This window comes from Nerophis ophidion, linkage group LG06 (assembly GCF_033978795.1).
Source record: "Nerophis ophidion isolate RoL-2023_Sa linkage group LG06, RoL_Noph_v1.0, whole genome shotgun sequence".
Lineage (NCBI taxonomy): Eukaryota > Metazoa > Chordata > Actinopteri > Syngnathiformes > Syngnathidae > Nerophis > Nerophis ophidion.
In genome coordinates, this window is record NC_084616.1 from 49,607,342 (window position 1) to 49,625,879 (window position 18,538).

At 37.8% G+C, this 18,538-nt stretch overlaps 1 protein-coding gene across 1 annotated transcript in view; it reads left to right on the forward strand.

Annotated features, from left to right (window-relative positions):
* Window positions 1-18,538, forward strand: part of LOC133554867 (membrane-associated guanylate kinase, WW and PDZ domain-containing protein 3) — a 117,366-nt gene that overhangs the window by 36,187 nt on the left and 62,641 nt on the right. Inside the window, exon 3 of the mRNA XM_061904103.1 lies at window positions 9,700-9,816. Coding sequence (XP_061760087.1) covers window positions 9,700-9,816 — 117 coding nt within the window. The remainder of the gene's footprint in view (window positions 1-9,699; window positions 9,817-18,538) is intronic.

An 18,538-nucleotide genomic window follows, 5' to 3' on the forward strand; every position in this document is an offset into this window, starting at 1 on the left:
AAAAATTATTCCCGGGCACGGCCACCGCTGCTGCTCACTGCTCCCGTCACCCCTTGCCCCAACACCCTCACCCCTCACCCTCACCCCTCAGGGGGAGAGGGTGATGGGGCAAATGCAGAGGATAATCTCTCCACACCTAGTGTATGTGTGACAATTAGTGGTACTTCAACTTTAACTTTGTATATGATTTGTGGCTTTATTATTTTGTAAACCAGACACAAACTCGCCACAAAATTAACTACAACCAGATTGATTTTTCAAAAATTATTTTAAAGATTGAAAGTTGCCGTCTTCCATTGTTACCTATGCCACAGCGGATTTAATGTTGTTCTTCTAGGAGTGCAAACTGCAAATAATAGTGCCTCAGGTGGCTACTGCCAATTAGTGCGCTCCCTTTTAGCTTATTTACAAACCCCGTTTCCATATGAGTTGGGAAATTGTGTTAGATGTAAATATAAACGGAATACATAATTTGCAAATCCTTTACAACCCATATTCCATTGAATGCACCACATAGACAAGATATTTGATGTTCAAACTGATAAACTTGATGTTTTTTTGCAAATAATAATTAACTTAGAATTTCATGGCTGCAACACGTGCCAAAAGTAGTTGGGAAAGGGCATGTTCACGACTGTGTTACATCACCTTTTCTTTTAACAACACTCAATAAACGTTTGGAAACTGAGGAAACCAATTGTTGAAGCTTTGAAAGTGGAACGTTTCCCAATTAGCCTGCACACCTGTGGGATGTCCCCTATAAGCGTTTGATGAGCATTCCTCAACTTTTTCAGTATTTATCGCCACCTTTCTGAACTTTTTTGTCACGTGTTGCTGGCATCAAATTCTAAAGTTAATGAGTATTTGCAAAAGAAAAAAAAAGTTTATCAGTTTTAACATCAAATATGTTGTCTTTGTAGCATATTCAACTGAATATGGGTTGAAAATGATTTGCAAATCATTGTATTCCGTTTATATTTACATCTAACACAATTTCCCAACTCATATGGACACGGGGTTTGTACTTTAAAGACAAAAAAGAACAGTAAATTGCACAGAATTGACCAAATTCTCAGTGACTTGATTGCTACGGCTATCCCTAACATAGACCGTCAAAAATAATCAAATACTGGTACTTTGAGATAATTGTTACATTCCCTTGAAAAACGTGTATTGCAGTGTTGCCTAAAATAATTAATTTGTTTTAAATCAATTTAATCGATGCCTATAGGCCCCAACAAAATGCCATAATTTTAATATGTAACAGACCGAATGTCATTGGCCGGACTTACATCGACTCATTCCGCTTCAATATGGTGCAGACGAGCAGTGATGTATGCTCCAACTGCTTTGCAAACATGGTTGGTCATGTTTCTGATGATTTATTTTTTTATTCAATGAATATCATCCACTTTTTCTCTTCAGCACTGTCCTCGACTCTAACTTTCTTCGGTCCCATGGCTGGAAAAACATGGTTTTGTCGATCTCTAGCTAAAAACTAAACGGGGTGTTTTGGTCAGATCTTACAGGTTGGCATTTAATATGGCAACTAACTAGTGGGGAGGCTTGTAACACCCAGCATGACAATTAGATCTTGAAAAACTCAAACCGGGGAACTCGTATTCCAAGGTACTCCTGTGTCGTAGGCGCCGATCCCGTGGGTGCTTCGGGGCTTGAGCACCCACTGAGGGTTGACAGAAACTTTTAATCCACTAATAATTTATGAAAAAAAAAACAGGGACAAGCGGTAGAAAATGGATGGATGGAAGTCTTGTTGTTGTTAAATTTTTGGCGAGTTTAGTCCGGTTTACATAATAATTAAGTCGCAAATCATATAGCCTATATTTCAAAAGCCTTACCGAGAAAATTCATTGTGCCCAATAGTGAATTAATGACACAATCATTTTGACTTTAAACAAAAGGATCACAAGGAATTAAGTGCATACTTACTCAACAGCCATATATGTCACAATAAAGGTTGCAATGCCAAGACTGTCATAAACATGTGCCATATAGTGAAACCACACTAAATAGCAACAACAAACACATTTTGAAAGAATATTTGCACCGCAACTCAACATAAACACTACAGAACAAATTCCCAGAATTCCCTGCAACGCCAACTCTTGCGGGACGCTACAATATAAACAAACGCAATTGGTGGATCTACACCTTACATCCATTGTGATGATACCACGTACAATAGCGTATCTAGTCGATACTACTATGATTAAATTAATATTTTTTAGCATCACAAAATCTTCTTTCGTTTTTTTAATAATGTGTATTATGCTTATAAACTCAGGAAATATGTACCTGGAACACGAGGACATTGAATATGACCAATGTATGATCCTGTAACTCCTTGGTATCGGATTGATACTCAAATTTGTGGTATCATCCAAAACTAATATAAAGTATCAAACAACTGAAGAATATGTGATTATTACATTTTAACAGAAGCGTAGATAGAACATGATGAAACAGAAAATAACCATGCAGATATTAACAGTAAATGAACACGTTGCTTAATAATTCATTTTCCACCACTTGTCCTTAATAATGTTGACAAAATAATAGAATGATAAATGATACAATATGTTACTGCATACGTCAGCAGATTAATTAGGAGCCTATGTTTGTTTACCTACTACTAAAAGACATGTTGTCTAGTATGTTCAGTATTTTATTCAAGCACTAAATTGCAATAACATTGTTTGTTGTTGTTTTCTCCCATTTTATTTATTTATTTCAGGCAATGACATAAAAAAATAATAATAACAAAAAAGTATACAGTATAGTGCAAAAGGTAATGTATAGTATGTAATGCATGTAATGTTTTATGTATTGTAAGATTTTGTTAAAATAAAGCCAATAATGACATTTTTTGTGGTCCCCTTCATTTAGAAAAGTATCGAAAAGTACCAAAATACTTTTGGTACCAGTACCGGTACCAACATATCGGTATCTGGACAACACTAATACACACACACCGAGCACCCACTGGCAGAAATGTAGATCGGCGCCTATGCCCTGTATCGTATAGTACAGTGGTTCTCAACCTTTTTTCAGTGATGTACCCCCTGTGAACATTTTTTTAATTCAAGTACCCCCTAATCAGAACAAAGCATTTTTGGTTGAAAAAAAGAGATGAAGAAGTAAAATACAGCACTGTGTCATCAGTTTCTGATTTATTAAATTGTATAACAGTGCAAAATATTGCTCATTTGTAGTGGTCTTTCTTGAACTATTTGGAAAAAAAGATATGAAAATAACTAAAAACTTGTTGAAAAACAAACAAGTGATTCAATTATAAATCAAGATTTCTACACATAGAAGTAATCATCAACTTAAAGTGCCCTCTTTGGGGATTGTAATAGAGATCCATCTGGATTCATCAACTTCATTCTAAACAGTTCTCCACAAAAAAAGAAATCTTTAACATCAATATTTATTGAACATGTCCACAAAAAATCTGGCTGTCAACACTGAATATTGCATTGTTACATTTCTTTTCTCAGTTTATTAACTTACATTCATTATTCAATAAATATATTCATACAAGATTTTTGATTAGTTGCGATTTTTAAAATATTTTAAAAAAAATCTCATGTACCCCTTGGCATACCTTCGAGTACCCCCAGGGGTACGCGTACCCCCATTTGAGAACCACTGGTATAGTAAATACATCAGAAATGAGGTATAAAGACCTGCAGTGTAAATCCAGCCTTTGTTTTCAAAGCCCTTTACTTTCCTACTCTTGATTGAGTTTTTCTTCATTGCACTTGCTTCACTACACCCAAACAATCACTCCGGTCATTCACAACAATCACTCCGGTCGTTCACAACAATGTGGCACAAACACGCCACAGCTCCCCTGCAGCCACCCCCACCTCAACTCTCACAAACCACATCTGCTTGCTGTAGCATTCAGATGTTGATCTGCACTCGTCGATTAGTGTGGATATGTCAAGGCAATCTTGTCGGGCGCTGCGTGGGGAGGAGGTCAGAATCTAATGACACATGACAAGAGTGTGGCCATATAGTTGTCCGTCAATTGCCGGGGACCTTGATGTTAAGAACACAGGGCAGGGATAACGGATGTCTTGGTTGGTTCAGAGCAAAGTAATATGTCAGTCAAGTGTCACCTGACCACGGTTCCCCATGGCCTTGCCTTCTTGATTGATAGCTGATCTGGCCACGGTGGTGTAAGTGGGGACCTTTGCTCCTGGTCCCACTGCCACTGGTGAATCCATATTATTTGAGAAGCCTCCCCCGTCAGAATGAATGCATGTTACCTTGACGGTGATGGATGAGCTAATGCACCCAGTCGCAGTACAACGCCTCCTTTTCCTACCATGTCATATCCTGCTGTTCACGCCTTGTTGTCTGTCTATCTGTGTTGGCCCTGCGATGAGGTGGCGACTTGTCCAGGGTGTACCCTGCCTTCCGCCCGATTGTAGCTGAGATAGGCGCCAGCGCCCCCCGCGACCCCGAAAGGGAATAAGCGGTAGAAACTGGATGGATGGATGGATGAGTTTTACCCACAACACTTTCCACTTCATGGCAGCATTAAGCCCACATCTTAATACTAATTGAGCCATTGTTCAATAATGGAGCGCTCTCATTCGGAATATTGGTTTAGCATACTTCTTATCATCCCCAGGTGTCACCCTTCTGCACCATCCAACCACATAAATATGCACACAGTGATAAAGTAGAGCAGTTCATTGCGAAAAACCCTTAACTATTTGCTTGAGTAAATCCTTGATGTTGGCAGGAATTAAAAAAGGTTACTCTGTAATAATAAAAAAAGGGCGATGGGATCTATAATGTTGAAATGCTGCACTATATTTTGTTTTATTGGGTGGTGAAAATGCTGCCCAGGGGAAGAGGTGTAGGTAATTGCTTGAAGAGCATTCAACCTAGTTTATTTACGCACAAACAATGATAATTAGTAAAGCAGTAATTGCAATAATACATTACAAATAGACATATGTTATATCTTATTAATCCCATTCTTTATGATAAACTGGTGTATATATGCACACATTTTAATTACAGTATACAGATAATGGAACTTTCTATAGATTAACTGAATTCCTGCTAAATAAGAAATACTGTTTTTTACTTTGAGTAAGACACTACACTTTAGATCAGGGGTCTCCAACTTCCATCACTTTTAAAGCTACTTAGAAAAAAAGAAAATATAATTTTTGATTTATTTATATGACCGGTAACTTTTGAATTGTACTTCATTTACAAAGCTAATCTCCACTCACAGTGAGGTATGTGGTGTGTTTATGCATATAACGAAGTGGCGCAGTAGAAGAGTTGACGTGCGCAACCCGAGGGTCCCTATTTCAATCCCCACCTAGTACCAACCTCGTCACGTCCGCTGTGTCCTGAGCAAGACACTTCACCCTTGCTCCTGATGGGTGCTGGTTAGCGCCTTGCATGGCAGCTCCCTCCATCAGGGTATGAATGTGTGTGTGAATGGGTAAATGTGGAAGTAGTGTCAAAGCGCTATACAAGTACAACCCATTTATCATTTATTTATATGTTTATGTGGTAATTTGTATTTGTATTTGTTATGTCACAAAGGTTTGTGTGTATTAAAACAAGTGCCAACTTGATAGTGCACACAGAGCTGACCTTCTAAGCTTGTGCGCAGAGAACGTGTGCAAAATAGAGAGCGCAATCCATTCAGCGTGTCTGTCCTAAATCACAGTGTGATTTATCAAGGCTAAAACTGTGCTTCTCTATTTAGCATGTTTAAAATGTGCATGCAGACCTACACGGTTACGCACAAGTGACTGTGAGAAAGGAGGCGAATGCGCTGCAAAGACAAACAATTAAGAGAAGATATCTCTGTGTGTGTGTGTGTGTGTGTGTGTGTGTGTGTGTGTGTGTATGTGTGTGTGTGTGTGTGTGTGTGTGTGTGTGTGTGTGTGTGTGTGTGAGTGCGTGAGTGCGTGCGTGCGTGCGTGCGTGCGTGTGTGTGTACATGTCGGCATGTTTGAGTTGCCCAATGAAAATATTAGACATATCGTCTATTTAGCAATATCATTTTATAATTTTAAAGCTGCTGGACGATTGAAAGGGGTTATTAAAACAAAACAGAATTAATTCATTTTGGTGTCTGCTCTTTTGTAAATGCAGTTTGTTTTTTCATATGGGAAATATGTTATTAAAAACTTCTTGCAATATGCATGTTCTTGTGGTTGGATCATTCCATTACTGCAGCGCTTTCTAGAGTGCACTTTTAGCATGCTAAAAAAGTTTATGTTGTCTAGATCAGGGGTTCTTTACCTTTTTGACCTCAGGGCCCAACTTTTCCACTCAAATATTAACACTGAATTAGTAATCACACTCTTGATTTTATTCATATTCAATGAATTCATATAACCGGTACACAGTTTAACAGGATGAACATTGTGAAATTATTTGAAATCAAGTTTTAATCACAAAGATCATTATCACGGCTTATGTAAGGCTGATTGCAAAAATAAATACTTATCAAATATACCGTAAAAGAAAGGACTCATAAAAACTGATGAAAAATATATGTACATACAATTACACAGTGCTAAAATAAATTAAATCGAACTAAATAAATAGAGGGCTTCACGGTGGCAGAGGGGTTAGTGCGTCTGCCTCACAATACGAAGTTCCTGCAGTCGTGGGTTCAAATCCAGGCTCGGGATCTTTCTGTGCGGAGTTTGCATGTTCTCCCCGTGAAAGCGTGGGTTCCCTCCGGGTACTCCGGCTTCCTCCCACTTCCAAAGACATGCACCTGGGGATAGATTGATTGGCAACACTAAAATTGGCCCTAGTGTGTGAAAGTGAGTGTGAATGTTGTCTGTCTATCTGTGTTGGCCCTGCGATGAGGTGGCGACTTGTCCAGGGTGTACCCCGCCTTCCGCCCGATTGTAGCTGAGATAGGCGCCAGCGCCCCCCGCGACCCCAAAAGGGAATAAGCGGTAGAAAATGGATGGATGGATGGATAAATAAATAGAAACATAATGTTATGTATGTTTGTTAGATAAACTGTCAACAAAAATTGGATTTAATGAACAATGTAATATAATTGAAATACAGCTCTCCCACTTTTTTCACCAGTTAAAAAACTTCTCTATGACTTTAGCTCCAGACTTCTTATATTTGTTTGATATTGACCCCAAATGGGACAAGCCGTAGAAAATGGATGGATTGTCATTAATGCCACAAGTGGTGGAAAAGTGACTTACAGGCGAGTAGGGACGGCGTGGCGCAGTGGGAGAGTGGCCGTGCGCAACCCGAGGGTCCCTGGTTCAAATCCCACCTAGTACCAACCTCGTCACGTCCGTTGTGTCCTGAGCAAGACACTTCACCCTTGCTCCTGATGTGTGCTGGTTGGCGCCTTGCATGGCAGCTCCCTCCGTCAGTGTGTGAATGTGTGTGTGAATGGGTAAATGTGGAAGTAATGTCAAAGCGCTTTGAGTACCTTGAAGGTAGAAAAGTGCTATACAAGTACAACCCATTTATCATTTATTTATCATATATTTTTTGGCGGCCGTCTACGGGGCGCTCACAGTCCAACAATGGGCCTCGGCCCTATGGTTAAAAAACCCTGGTCTACATCACGCTTCATTATAGCTTATAAAAAGTTGCTATATATTATATTTGTGCAATATGTATGCTGCATGTTAATAACATGACAAAACACCACTGGTGGTATTTAAGATGCAATTTATGTGGAAGAAGTGTCTATATCAGTGGTGTCCAACTCATTTTAGATCAGGGGTCACATGGAGAATAATCTACTCCCAAGTGGACCGGACTTGTAAAATCAAGGCATGATAACTTAAAAATAAGGACAACTTCAGATTGCTTTCTTTGTTTAAAAATAGAACAAGCACATTTTGAAATTGTACAAATCATAATGTTGTTGTTTTTTTTACAATTACCTGTTGCGGTTAATAGTATTTATACTTTATTTGTCGTTATTTATATTTTCTAAATAAATTATGTGATCTTGTTCATCAGTCAACTCATTGGTGGTCATTTTCAATATATCAAGATAAAAAAATGTATATCAAAATCACAATGCAGTATGTTTTTCTCTATAGTTTGATCATTTTCCTCGACTGATGTACTTACATCATGTGGTTTATTTTGTACATATGTAGCATCATCTACAAAGATACAAAGAATTGCTATTGTTACATCCATTGAACACATTTAGAACAGTTGCTTTTTTCATAAAAACATTTCAGGGTAATTTTTATACTTAGCAAACCTATCCCGCAGGCCGGATAAAACCTGTATGCGGGCCTGATACGGCCCTCGGGCCTCACATTTGACACCCCTGGTCTATATAGTGACAGCCGGTATACATGGAACATCCTCATTTAAATAGGGCGGTCTGCACCATTTCTTATCAATGGTACACGCATTCGAGGGTCACCCACAACACGCCCACTAATCTTACACACAATTTTATAGTTTGCACATGTTGTTTAGCTTGTGGTGATTTGGATCTTCGTAGAGCAGGCCCCTTTTTGTTTCAATTGAACAGTTATAAGAATATCAAGAGTTTAGGAAAATATTAATTAGTGAGCTACCCCAAATCAGGTGTTCACCTACCTCTTAGGTAAGCAACAAACCAGTACAAGTGCATTCACCTTTTTAACATGACTGCCATATGCAGCCACTGCACATATGTATACAGTACAGTATGCAGATGACTTTCTCGACGACTAAACCTATACTACTCTGACATTTCTTTTAATAGCCCAGAGCTTTGAGTCTGCCACCTTTGCGAGCAGACGGCGTAGCCTACAGGGGAATCGTCGAATGGTCGTCTGTCAGAGTGGCAGGCCAGCAATGTGCTCAGTCCATCAATAACAGCAAGTGGCCTGTCAACAGAGCCTGTAAAGCACTGGAAATTATATTAAGAGATCAGAAAGATGAAAGCCAGCTCATGTGATTGGCTCTACCTCTCCGGCAGAAAACCTCACTTGTTAAGTCTGGAGCAATTAACATCAGGAGATTGTTTTGTATGCATGAGGGAGCTGAGAAAAAATGCATGCGATATTCAGGTGTGATGCGAGTTGATAGCGAGAGATTGGCAAATGTGAATATCAAATTGTAGCCAGTAAATTGATAAATCAACACAGGCGAGGTTAAAGATTGGATTAATTTCCGTCTCATCCGTCCAAAATTTTATGAGATGCAAATAAATCCGATCGTAAACATGCAAATCATCACTCTTGTTATACCATACCAAACCAACTGTTTTTAAAAAGCCCTTTAAAAACAACCAGAGTTGTAGAACAAAGGGCTTTACAGCACAAAAAAATAGAGGCAAAGGACAGACTAAAAAATAACATTTTAAAGCAAATGTAAAATAAACAATGAAAAAACAAATACAAATTACCTTAAGAACAGTTTGTTAGAAAAAATAAGTTACAAACAGTTAAAAAAGTTCAAAACAGTTTGTGCTGATTACCATGAATTGATTAACGTGGACCCTGACTTAAACAAGTTGAAAAACGTATTCGGGTGTTACCATTTAGTGGTCAATTGTGCGGAATATGTACTGTACTGTGCAATCTACTAATAAAAGTTTTAATCAATCAAAAAAAATAACTCTATGTGTGCCTTTTGTGCTGCCTTCTCTCCTTTTCATGCTTGCTTTCTGTGCCCTTCCCTCAGGCGCCACATTGTGCAAGGATCTCAGGTTGTATCTCAGTAAGTGCTTCACGCCCGGCTCAGTGGACAGCCAACTTCAGCAGGTCATCCGAGAGAACCTTTACCTCCGAGGTGTACCTTGTAAGTCCACATTTATGCTCCTCGTTGCATCTCTTTATTTACGGCGCCTTTTATTTAAGCCCTCTTTCAACCAAGCAGTTGAATTACTTAAGCTTGCTACTGAATCCCGAGTGTTTAAAAAACAGCCATTCTTTTCACCGTTCCACCTTTGCCCTTTTTCAGCTACAGCATAATGCCTCTCCTCAATTCCACTTAACATTTCCACTGACATAAGCAGACTATCGGGCGCCCATGTATTTTAAACACATTGATTAAAATGCCAGTATATTTACCGGTATATTTTATTGCACTATGGGGGGCCAGTTAGAGCACACAAGCCCAATCAAGCAAAGCCTTTTTTTAACCTCGTTTGGTATGATGCATTAGTGACATTGTAGCTTAACTATGGAACCTATTGTTCATTTACAAAGATAAACATGCTACGCATAAAACTATATTTTTACAGTGATGTACGTAGTCATTTCAATTAGGGAAGCAGACATTATAATAACATGTAGCCTGCATTATAGCTTTATGCCATTGAATAGTGATAAAATAATGCAAATACAGTACTCCCTCAACTTACAAGCTTAACTGGTTCTGTGACAGAGCTCTTAAATCTAGACATTGGTATCTGAAATCAACATCTCCCATTCAGACAAATTTAAATGAATTTAATTGGTGTTTGCTCCCTTCCTACCAACACAATAGCCACCTTTAAACACTCATTCTAAAAAGACAAACTACCTTTTAGATAAAAACATATTGTATACAAACAATACAATAAAATGTACTATGTGTTTTTATCCAATTTGATTTTATTGTTTTGATTTTGTATGGTGTCCTTCAGTGCCCAGAAAGGCGCCTTACAAATAAAATGTATTATTATTATTATTATTATTATTATTATTATTATGCACAACTACTGTATTAGTTTTATGAATTAATTTGATAATATTGTACAGCATTTACCTTGGCGAGTGTAGTCCCTTCTCCGTCAAATACACCGTCAGCAGCTTTTCCATGTTTTCATAGATACAGTACGTTAGCTATTTAGATATTATTTTAACATTATTGGCTGGTGTTAAAGTCATTCCGAATTGCTTTGTGACGTTGGTCACTCGCTTAGTTATGTTTTTGATGGTTTATTTCTTTAAGTCAATTCATATCATCTACTTCTTCTTCTCAGCGCTGTTCTTCACACTCACTTACTTCAAATCCGTAGTTGGAAAACAAAGTTATGTCGATATCTATCTATAAGCTAATGCTAGCAAGTAAGAACAAATGTTTTGGTGGGATCTTACAGGGTTCATTGTGGCATTTGCTGTGCCAACTAATGGCAGGTATGCTTCTAACTCAAATTTTAGCTTGCAACTTAAAGCATAACAATTAGTTGTGAGACAGCTCTTATATCAACACACTCATAAATTGGGGCACTCTTAAGTTAAGGTACCAATTTGTACAAACCTTTGAGGAAATTTTAATTTCGAGCACTGAAGTTGATTTTTCCTTGATTTCTTCTCTGGTCAGGCTCTGGCTCTGGCTCCTACATGTACGTTTGGATGCTAAGTCTGCTGCTGTTGATATTTCAAATTAGGGCTGCAATGATTAATCGAGTACTCTCCGACAGTGTGCATTTCTATTTTAGTTTGATAATGCACACCAAAAGTGCAATTTCAATGTTGATGACTTGCATTTATTAGAACACAAGAATACGTTTTTTGGCAAGCACAATCGTTATGCATTTCAACTATTTCCCCGACTATGCAATTAATCAAACAAACTAATCAGTTACTAAAATAATTGATGGCTGCAGCCCTATTTTCAATAATAAAAAGTAGCTTATAATTCTGATTTATTTAATTTTTCATTACCTTGCAAGAAGCGTGCCTCGAATGTCAGATGGGGCTGAGAAGCAGCCTCAGTCAGCTGCGGAGGGCGGAGCGCGGAGGGGTTCATTTGCATCTGAAATGACCACCCCATAAATTACTTGTTTTCAAGAGACTCCCAGAAAGTGGCTTTAAGATGGTCTGTAAAGCAACATTTTAGCAAAAATGTTGACCAAAGCATTATCATTACATATTATGCAGACCACAGGTGTCAAACTCAAGACTTGTGTGCCATATCTGGCCCGCCACAATATTTGATGTGACCCTCGAAATCTTGGAAATAGTAATACAAAGAGCCAAGCCCAATACACATATCGCTGTACTTTTTAAGCCCTATCCCTACATTTCGCGCATTCCCATCAGGGTAGTGGTGTTCCAATGCATGTAGGTTTAGTGGATATAATGAGGCCTTGGCGTATGAAACTAACTCTTCAAAATGAGGGGATTTCAGATCCTGACTCGCTCAGGTAAAGCCAGAGAAGATTTCCCAATTTTTACATACATTATATTATATATTACACGTTAGTTTGTACTGCGATGAGGAGGCGACTTGTCCAGGGTGTACGCCACCTTCCGCCCGATTGTAGCTGAGATAGACACCAGCGCCCCCCCGCAACCCCAAAAAGGAATAAGCGGTAGAAAATGGATGGAAGGATCGATGTTAGTTTGTAACGTTAGTTTGTAACGTTAGCCAGCTAAGCACACTAGCTAACATTAGGCTAAAATACTTACAAAAAGCTTGCGAATGTGAAAACATTAGTCTTCCATACTTACAAAAAATTCACAAGAGACAACAGTCATGGATGGCAGCTTCTTCTCTGTGTAGTTCTTCGTTTGTTCATTAACTGAAGCATGATGAATGATTTAAAAACAAAACTGTGACGTTTGGGTGGCATCGTGATGCGGAGTCGTTCTCTCAATGATGCAGTCGGGCTTCGAACACAGTGTGAAGGTAAGAAACAATGATTTATTTAAAATTAAATCAGACTATGAAAAAGAAAAACTTGCACAAGGCACAAAAGGCAAACCAAAAGAGCTAGCATGGGAGCTAGAAAAACAACTAGGGCTTAGCATGGACGCCAGCACAAACTGAACAAAACGTCGTCACTTGTTGTGAGAACACAAACTAGGAAGCAACAACCAATGGACAAAGAAGGCAGGCTTAAATCAAGACAGTAATCAAGAGGCAGGTGCGCGTCAAAAGCAAGAGGCAGGTGAATACAATGAGTAACCATGGTGACAAAATAAACAAGGAAGTACAACCAGGAACTAAAGAAGTCAAACACTAACAGAACATAATACAAAAAGACTCAAAAACCTAAACATAATATGATCCGGGCAGCGGATCATAACAAAAACGATCTTAGCCGTTAACTTCATTGCTGCCCAGTTTGTTGTGTACGAGTGGGACTAGGGTTGTACGTTACATTGCTACTCATAAAATACCGTGGTACTAAATCATTAAAAAAAGGTGCTACTGCCTTAGGGAAAAAAAATATCATGTACATATGCTGCCGTGCGGCGGTGACATTGCTGAGCTGGATACAAAAAAGTGCTGAAAGAAATAATGACATCTGTGTGTCAAAATGCACACACAGAGCACATACAAGCAGAACAAGTGTCGTATGGAATATTGACAAAAAAAACGGCAATTCCACTATTTAGTAAAGAGGGTGCGTGAAGTGCAATACGGAGGTATTTGGGCTTAAAAACTATCAACAAACGCAACGCTTTAATCATGGATGTGCTGCATTGCAAAATGATTTAAAAACTGTTCAAACAGCTACCGGCTAGTTGAAAATTATTAGCGCAGTGTAAACTAATGCAAGTGAATTGACTGAATTTCCTAACAATTTCCCACTATTTCATTTAAGTTTTATCTTTAAAAATGTGTGTTTTACTTGCTACATGCATACGTAGCAGTAGTTTTAACCTTACTGTTTTCAGTATATACTAATGAATTTTTTTTCTTAAAGCACAGATCAAAGTTGGCAACCATAAATCATGAAACATTTATTATAATGTCAATAAAACTTTATATTTTATTCTAACGTAATTCTAGATGATGACAGGCTATATCTGATATACTGTATAAAATAATTGTAAACTGTTTTTTGAGTGCAATAGGAAAAACTCCTGTGCTTAATGCGTCTTTCAATTTTAATTCCAATTTGTAAAATCTTTCTTTGAATGCAATAAAAAACATATGTTTAATCATAAGTTGTATCATTAGATTTTCTGTTAAAATTAAGCCAGTGATGACATTTTTTGTGGTACCTTATATTTTGAAAAGTATAAAAAAAAAAAATTAAAAAAAAATCACAACGATATACATTTTGATACCAAAATAAAGCTGTTGAGACAACTCTAGTTGGGACAAATGTGTAAACGTAACTATTCACCGTATTTTTCTGAGTAGAGTTCGCTCCAGAGTATAAGTCACACCTGCCGAAAATGCATAATAAAGAAGGAAAAAAACGTATATAAGCCGCATTTTGGGGGGAAATTTATTTGATAAAACCCAACACCAAGAATAGACATTTGAAAGGCAATTTAAAATAAATAAGGAATAGTGAACAACAGGCTGAATAAGTGTACGTTATATGACGCATAAATAACCAACTGAGAAGGTGCCTGGTATGTTAACGTAACATATTATGGTAAGAGTCATTCAAATAACTATAACATATAGAACATGCTATACGTTTACCAAACAATCTGTCACTCCTAATCGCTAAATCCCATGAAATCTTATACGTTTAGTCTCTTACGTGAATGAGCTAAATAATATAATTTGATATTTTACGGTAATGTGCTAATAATTTCACACATAAGTCGCTCCTGAGTATAAGTCGCACCCCTGGCCAAACTATGAAAAAAACTGCGACTTATAGTCCGAAAAATACAGTAGTCGCTTACATGCCCAAACATGATGTAACAAGTTGTGTCCCAATTCTTAGGGAAGATTACAAAGCTCTACCCCTTGTTGTTTCATTTTGAGGGTGTAATGGTAGTGAGTGAGGGACAACATTTGGATTGGGCCAATTTGTCCTTCTTACTAAATGTATTTAAATTCTCACAGAAAAAAAATGCACTGCATGAAGCTGCCATTCTCCTTAACTGAATATAGTTTCATTTAATTTGATGGAACAAGCTGTTATCTTTTTTGGTCATTATTACGTATTCAGTCCCCTTTAAATGTTTCATTCTTTGTTTCATAGCATCCATTTGTTAAAATCAAAAAAGTTATTTTTATTTCTCATTAATGTGCACTAAACATCCCATCTTGACAGAAAATATTTGGAATGTAAAACATTTAGTAGGTTTATTAAAAATAACAATCTCAAAAATCACATGTACATAAGTAATCAGACCCTTTGCTCAATACAGTACATTGCTGATTCACTTTTGGCAGAAATTACAGCCTCAAGTCTTCTTAACCCTTAGATGCACAACCTACCAATACCTACACTCTTCCACGAGTGAAGTCAAAAATGACCACAGTTAAAATAAATGCGTTTTGCTATAAACTATGCAACTGATAGCTGTGCCAATTTTGTGGCCTCGTATTCAAAAAGACTTGAGGCCTTGACTGCTGCTAAAGAAGCATCAACAAAATATTGAGCAAGGGGTCTGAATACTTGTGCACATTTGATTTTTGAGTTTTTGTATTTTTTTAAAATTTGCAAAAATTTCTACATTTGTTTTTTTCTGTCAAAATTAGGTGCTCACTGTACATTGATGAGAAATAAAATGAAATGTTTTTGATTTTAGAAAATGGCTGCAATGAAAGAAAGAGTGATACATTTAAAGGGGTCTGAATACTTTTTTGACAATTACAAGCGGTCCTCCGAGGACAGCCATAACTGCAATGTGACTTTCAAGGATGGAGACCACAAGGAAGTGTGTTGAGTGTAGATTGAAATCATAATATGACTCCTAATTTGAATATGTCTGAAGATCATGCACACAAACACAACAACCAAGTTTTCAAAAATGTAAATAAGAAATACTCTTTTATAAACAGTGATCATTCTACTAGTAAATATTGTAACCTACAGCCTTTATGTGTACATCACCACACATTGTGCCAACAAAAACAAGCTGAGATCGACTCATCATATACAAAATTAAGATATTAAAAGGGAACAGCACTTTTTACAGAATTTTTTTCAGAATCACTCACTATCTCTATTTGACAACACGTTTTTCTTTTTTTTATGTATTCTTATTTGTACGAAGTGGCTAACAATGTAGCTAAAGGGAGTCATATACTTTTTATTATGCCTATAACGGGGGTCGGCAACCCAAAATGTTGAAAAAGCCATATTGGACCAAAAAAAAAAAAAAACAATCTATCTGGACCTGCAAAAAACTAAAAGCCATATTACATACAGATAGTGTGTCATGAGATATAAATTGAATTAAGAGGCCTTAAAGGAAACTAAATTAGCTCAAATATAGCTACAAATGAGGCATAATGATGCAATATGTACATATAGCTAGCCTAAATAGCATGTTAGCATCGATTAGCTCACAGTCATGCAGTGACCAAATATGTCTGATTAGCACTCCACACAAGTCAATAACATCAACAAAACTCACCTTTGTGCATTCATGCGCAACGTTATAAGTTTGGTGGAAAAATGAGACAGAAAAAGAATTGGCATAAAACATGTCTTAAAAAGTCGGAGAAAGTTATACATCTAAACAAACTACAGTGAGTTCAAGGACCGCCAAAATTAGTAGGACAAAACGGCGCTCACCAAATACTCAAATTAGTGAAGCATGTTTAATATAAACAGTGTGCTTTATAACAATTAGGGAGGTTTGTGTCATGTTTGTCCTCCTACGAAACCAAATTAAAACAAAAAATATGTTTTTTTTCCCTCTTCATTTTCATATATTTTTGAAAAAGCTCCAGAGACCCACTAGGGCGGCGCTAAAGAGCCGCATGCTGCTCCAGAGCCGCGGGTTGCCGACCCCTGGCCTATAAAGTCCTCTAAAAACATCTGAAACCCACCCACCATATTCCATTTACCCAGTATAGTAACCAATTATTAGCAATACGGTTACTACAAGTGGCGGGCCTTGCGTATCCCACCTAGGCCGTCAGTGATGTCCGACTTCAATGACTACCTCTCAAAATACTATAATCTATGTCCCCACATGACCATTGCTGGAGAAATACTATACAAAAACACATTCACGCCTTCAACAGTGTACAATCCGGGTTATTTTCTGGCGCATTTAAGAATCAATAAACCCGCATCAGTAATTAAAACATCTTATGTGGTACTCCCATCCATCCATCCATTTTCTACCGCTTATTCCCTTTGGGGTCGTGGGGGGCGCTGGTGCCTATCTCAGCTACAAACGGGCGGAAGGCTGACTACACCCTGGACAAGTCGCCACTTCATCGCAGTGCCAACACAGATAGACAGACAACAATCACACTCCCATTCACACACTAGGGCCAATTTAGTGTTGCTTATGTGGTACTGTCAAAATTAAAATTGCAAAAAACATATTAAAAATCAAAAAATAAAGAAATCAAATATTTAAACTCACAATTTGTAGCCCCCATTAGACGCCGTATAAGCCAGTGTTGCCACTCGTTGTATGGTGGGCATTTCCCCATTTTATCGCCGGGACAGCTGAGCTTGCTTCCTGGGATGGCCGACATGGTCTCACAAGATGTAGTTTCTCTTTAAATATCCTTCTTGAAAATGGTCTTGCAATTATATGTGTTTTCTTGTCTAATCATAAAATATGATTAGACAAGATGTGTTGGCTGAGTTCTTAAAGTTTACCCCACAGCGTGCTCATCAATAACATTCAGCAGCCGGCGTGGCTACATTCAAAAACCTAAACGGTGCTACTGCACATGCTCTTCACTACTGTGGCATGCTGGGTAAATGAGTTCTTATGTTACATGGCTCATAACATCACTATATAGTAGCTGCCTTAGGCCATCTCGAAGGCCGTACTGACAACAACTCGTGATATGATTGGCTATCGCAGTTATCTATCAACTGTATGTTCCCGTTCGCTTACAGTGCACAGACGTTGTGGATTCTGAATGTCCCGGGCAGGTTTGGTACAGCATGGCAACATAAGCTAGCTGAATTCTGATTGTATAAAAACTCTATAACCTAAAAACAACAGCGCTGGAAGGAGTATAATATGACATGAAGAGAATATATATACTTATAGATATTTAGGGAAAGTAAATAAAAAATACTTTTATCTTCAATTATGATCATGATTTCTGGTTACGTTAGGCCAGCAGAGAAGGCCTTGCTGGCCCTGACGGCACACCACAGCTATAAGTTCTAAACTACTTTTAGCGGCGCATAGAGAGGTAACTAGTTTATGCAGTTATATTGCCATACTGAGCCGGTGAGCTGCTGCATCGCCTCTGAGTTGGTGAAAGTGAATTCTAGATTATAAATCATGTCTCTCACTGATATAGTTGAAGGTTGTGTTCATAAACCAAGAAGTTGGTCAACTTTGCAGCTTGGAGATTGCAAAAAAGACACAAAAAGACGCTCGTTTGTGCCAACTGTTTTTTTGTTTTTTTTAACCTGCATGAAGATTCTGATTAATTCTGTTTATAAAATAAAGTATGAACATACAATCAGTCGGCATCCTAGCGAGAGCATACAGATTGTTTTATTATTTTCATAGTTTGCATTTCTTGTTCAGCAGATCAATACTTGCTGGATCTACTCATCACTCAGCTTGTAAAAGTTGTAGATCACCCTCCATATATTCAGGCTCAAAAATACAAGTTTTTAGAACATCATTTATCCAGTAAAAGTCGTTTTTGGGGCTCATGAAGTCTGCCATGA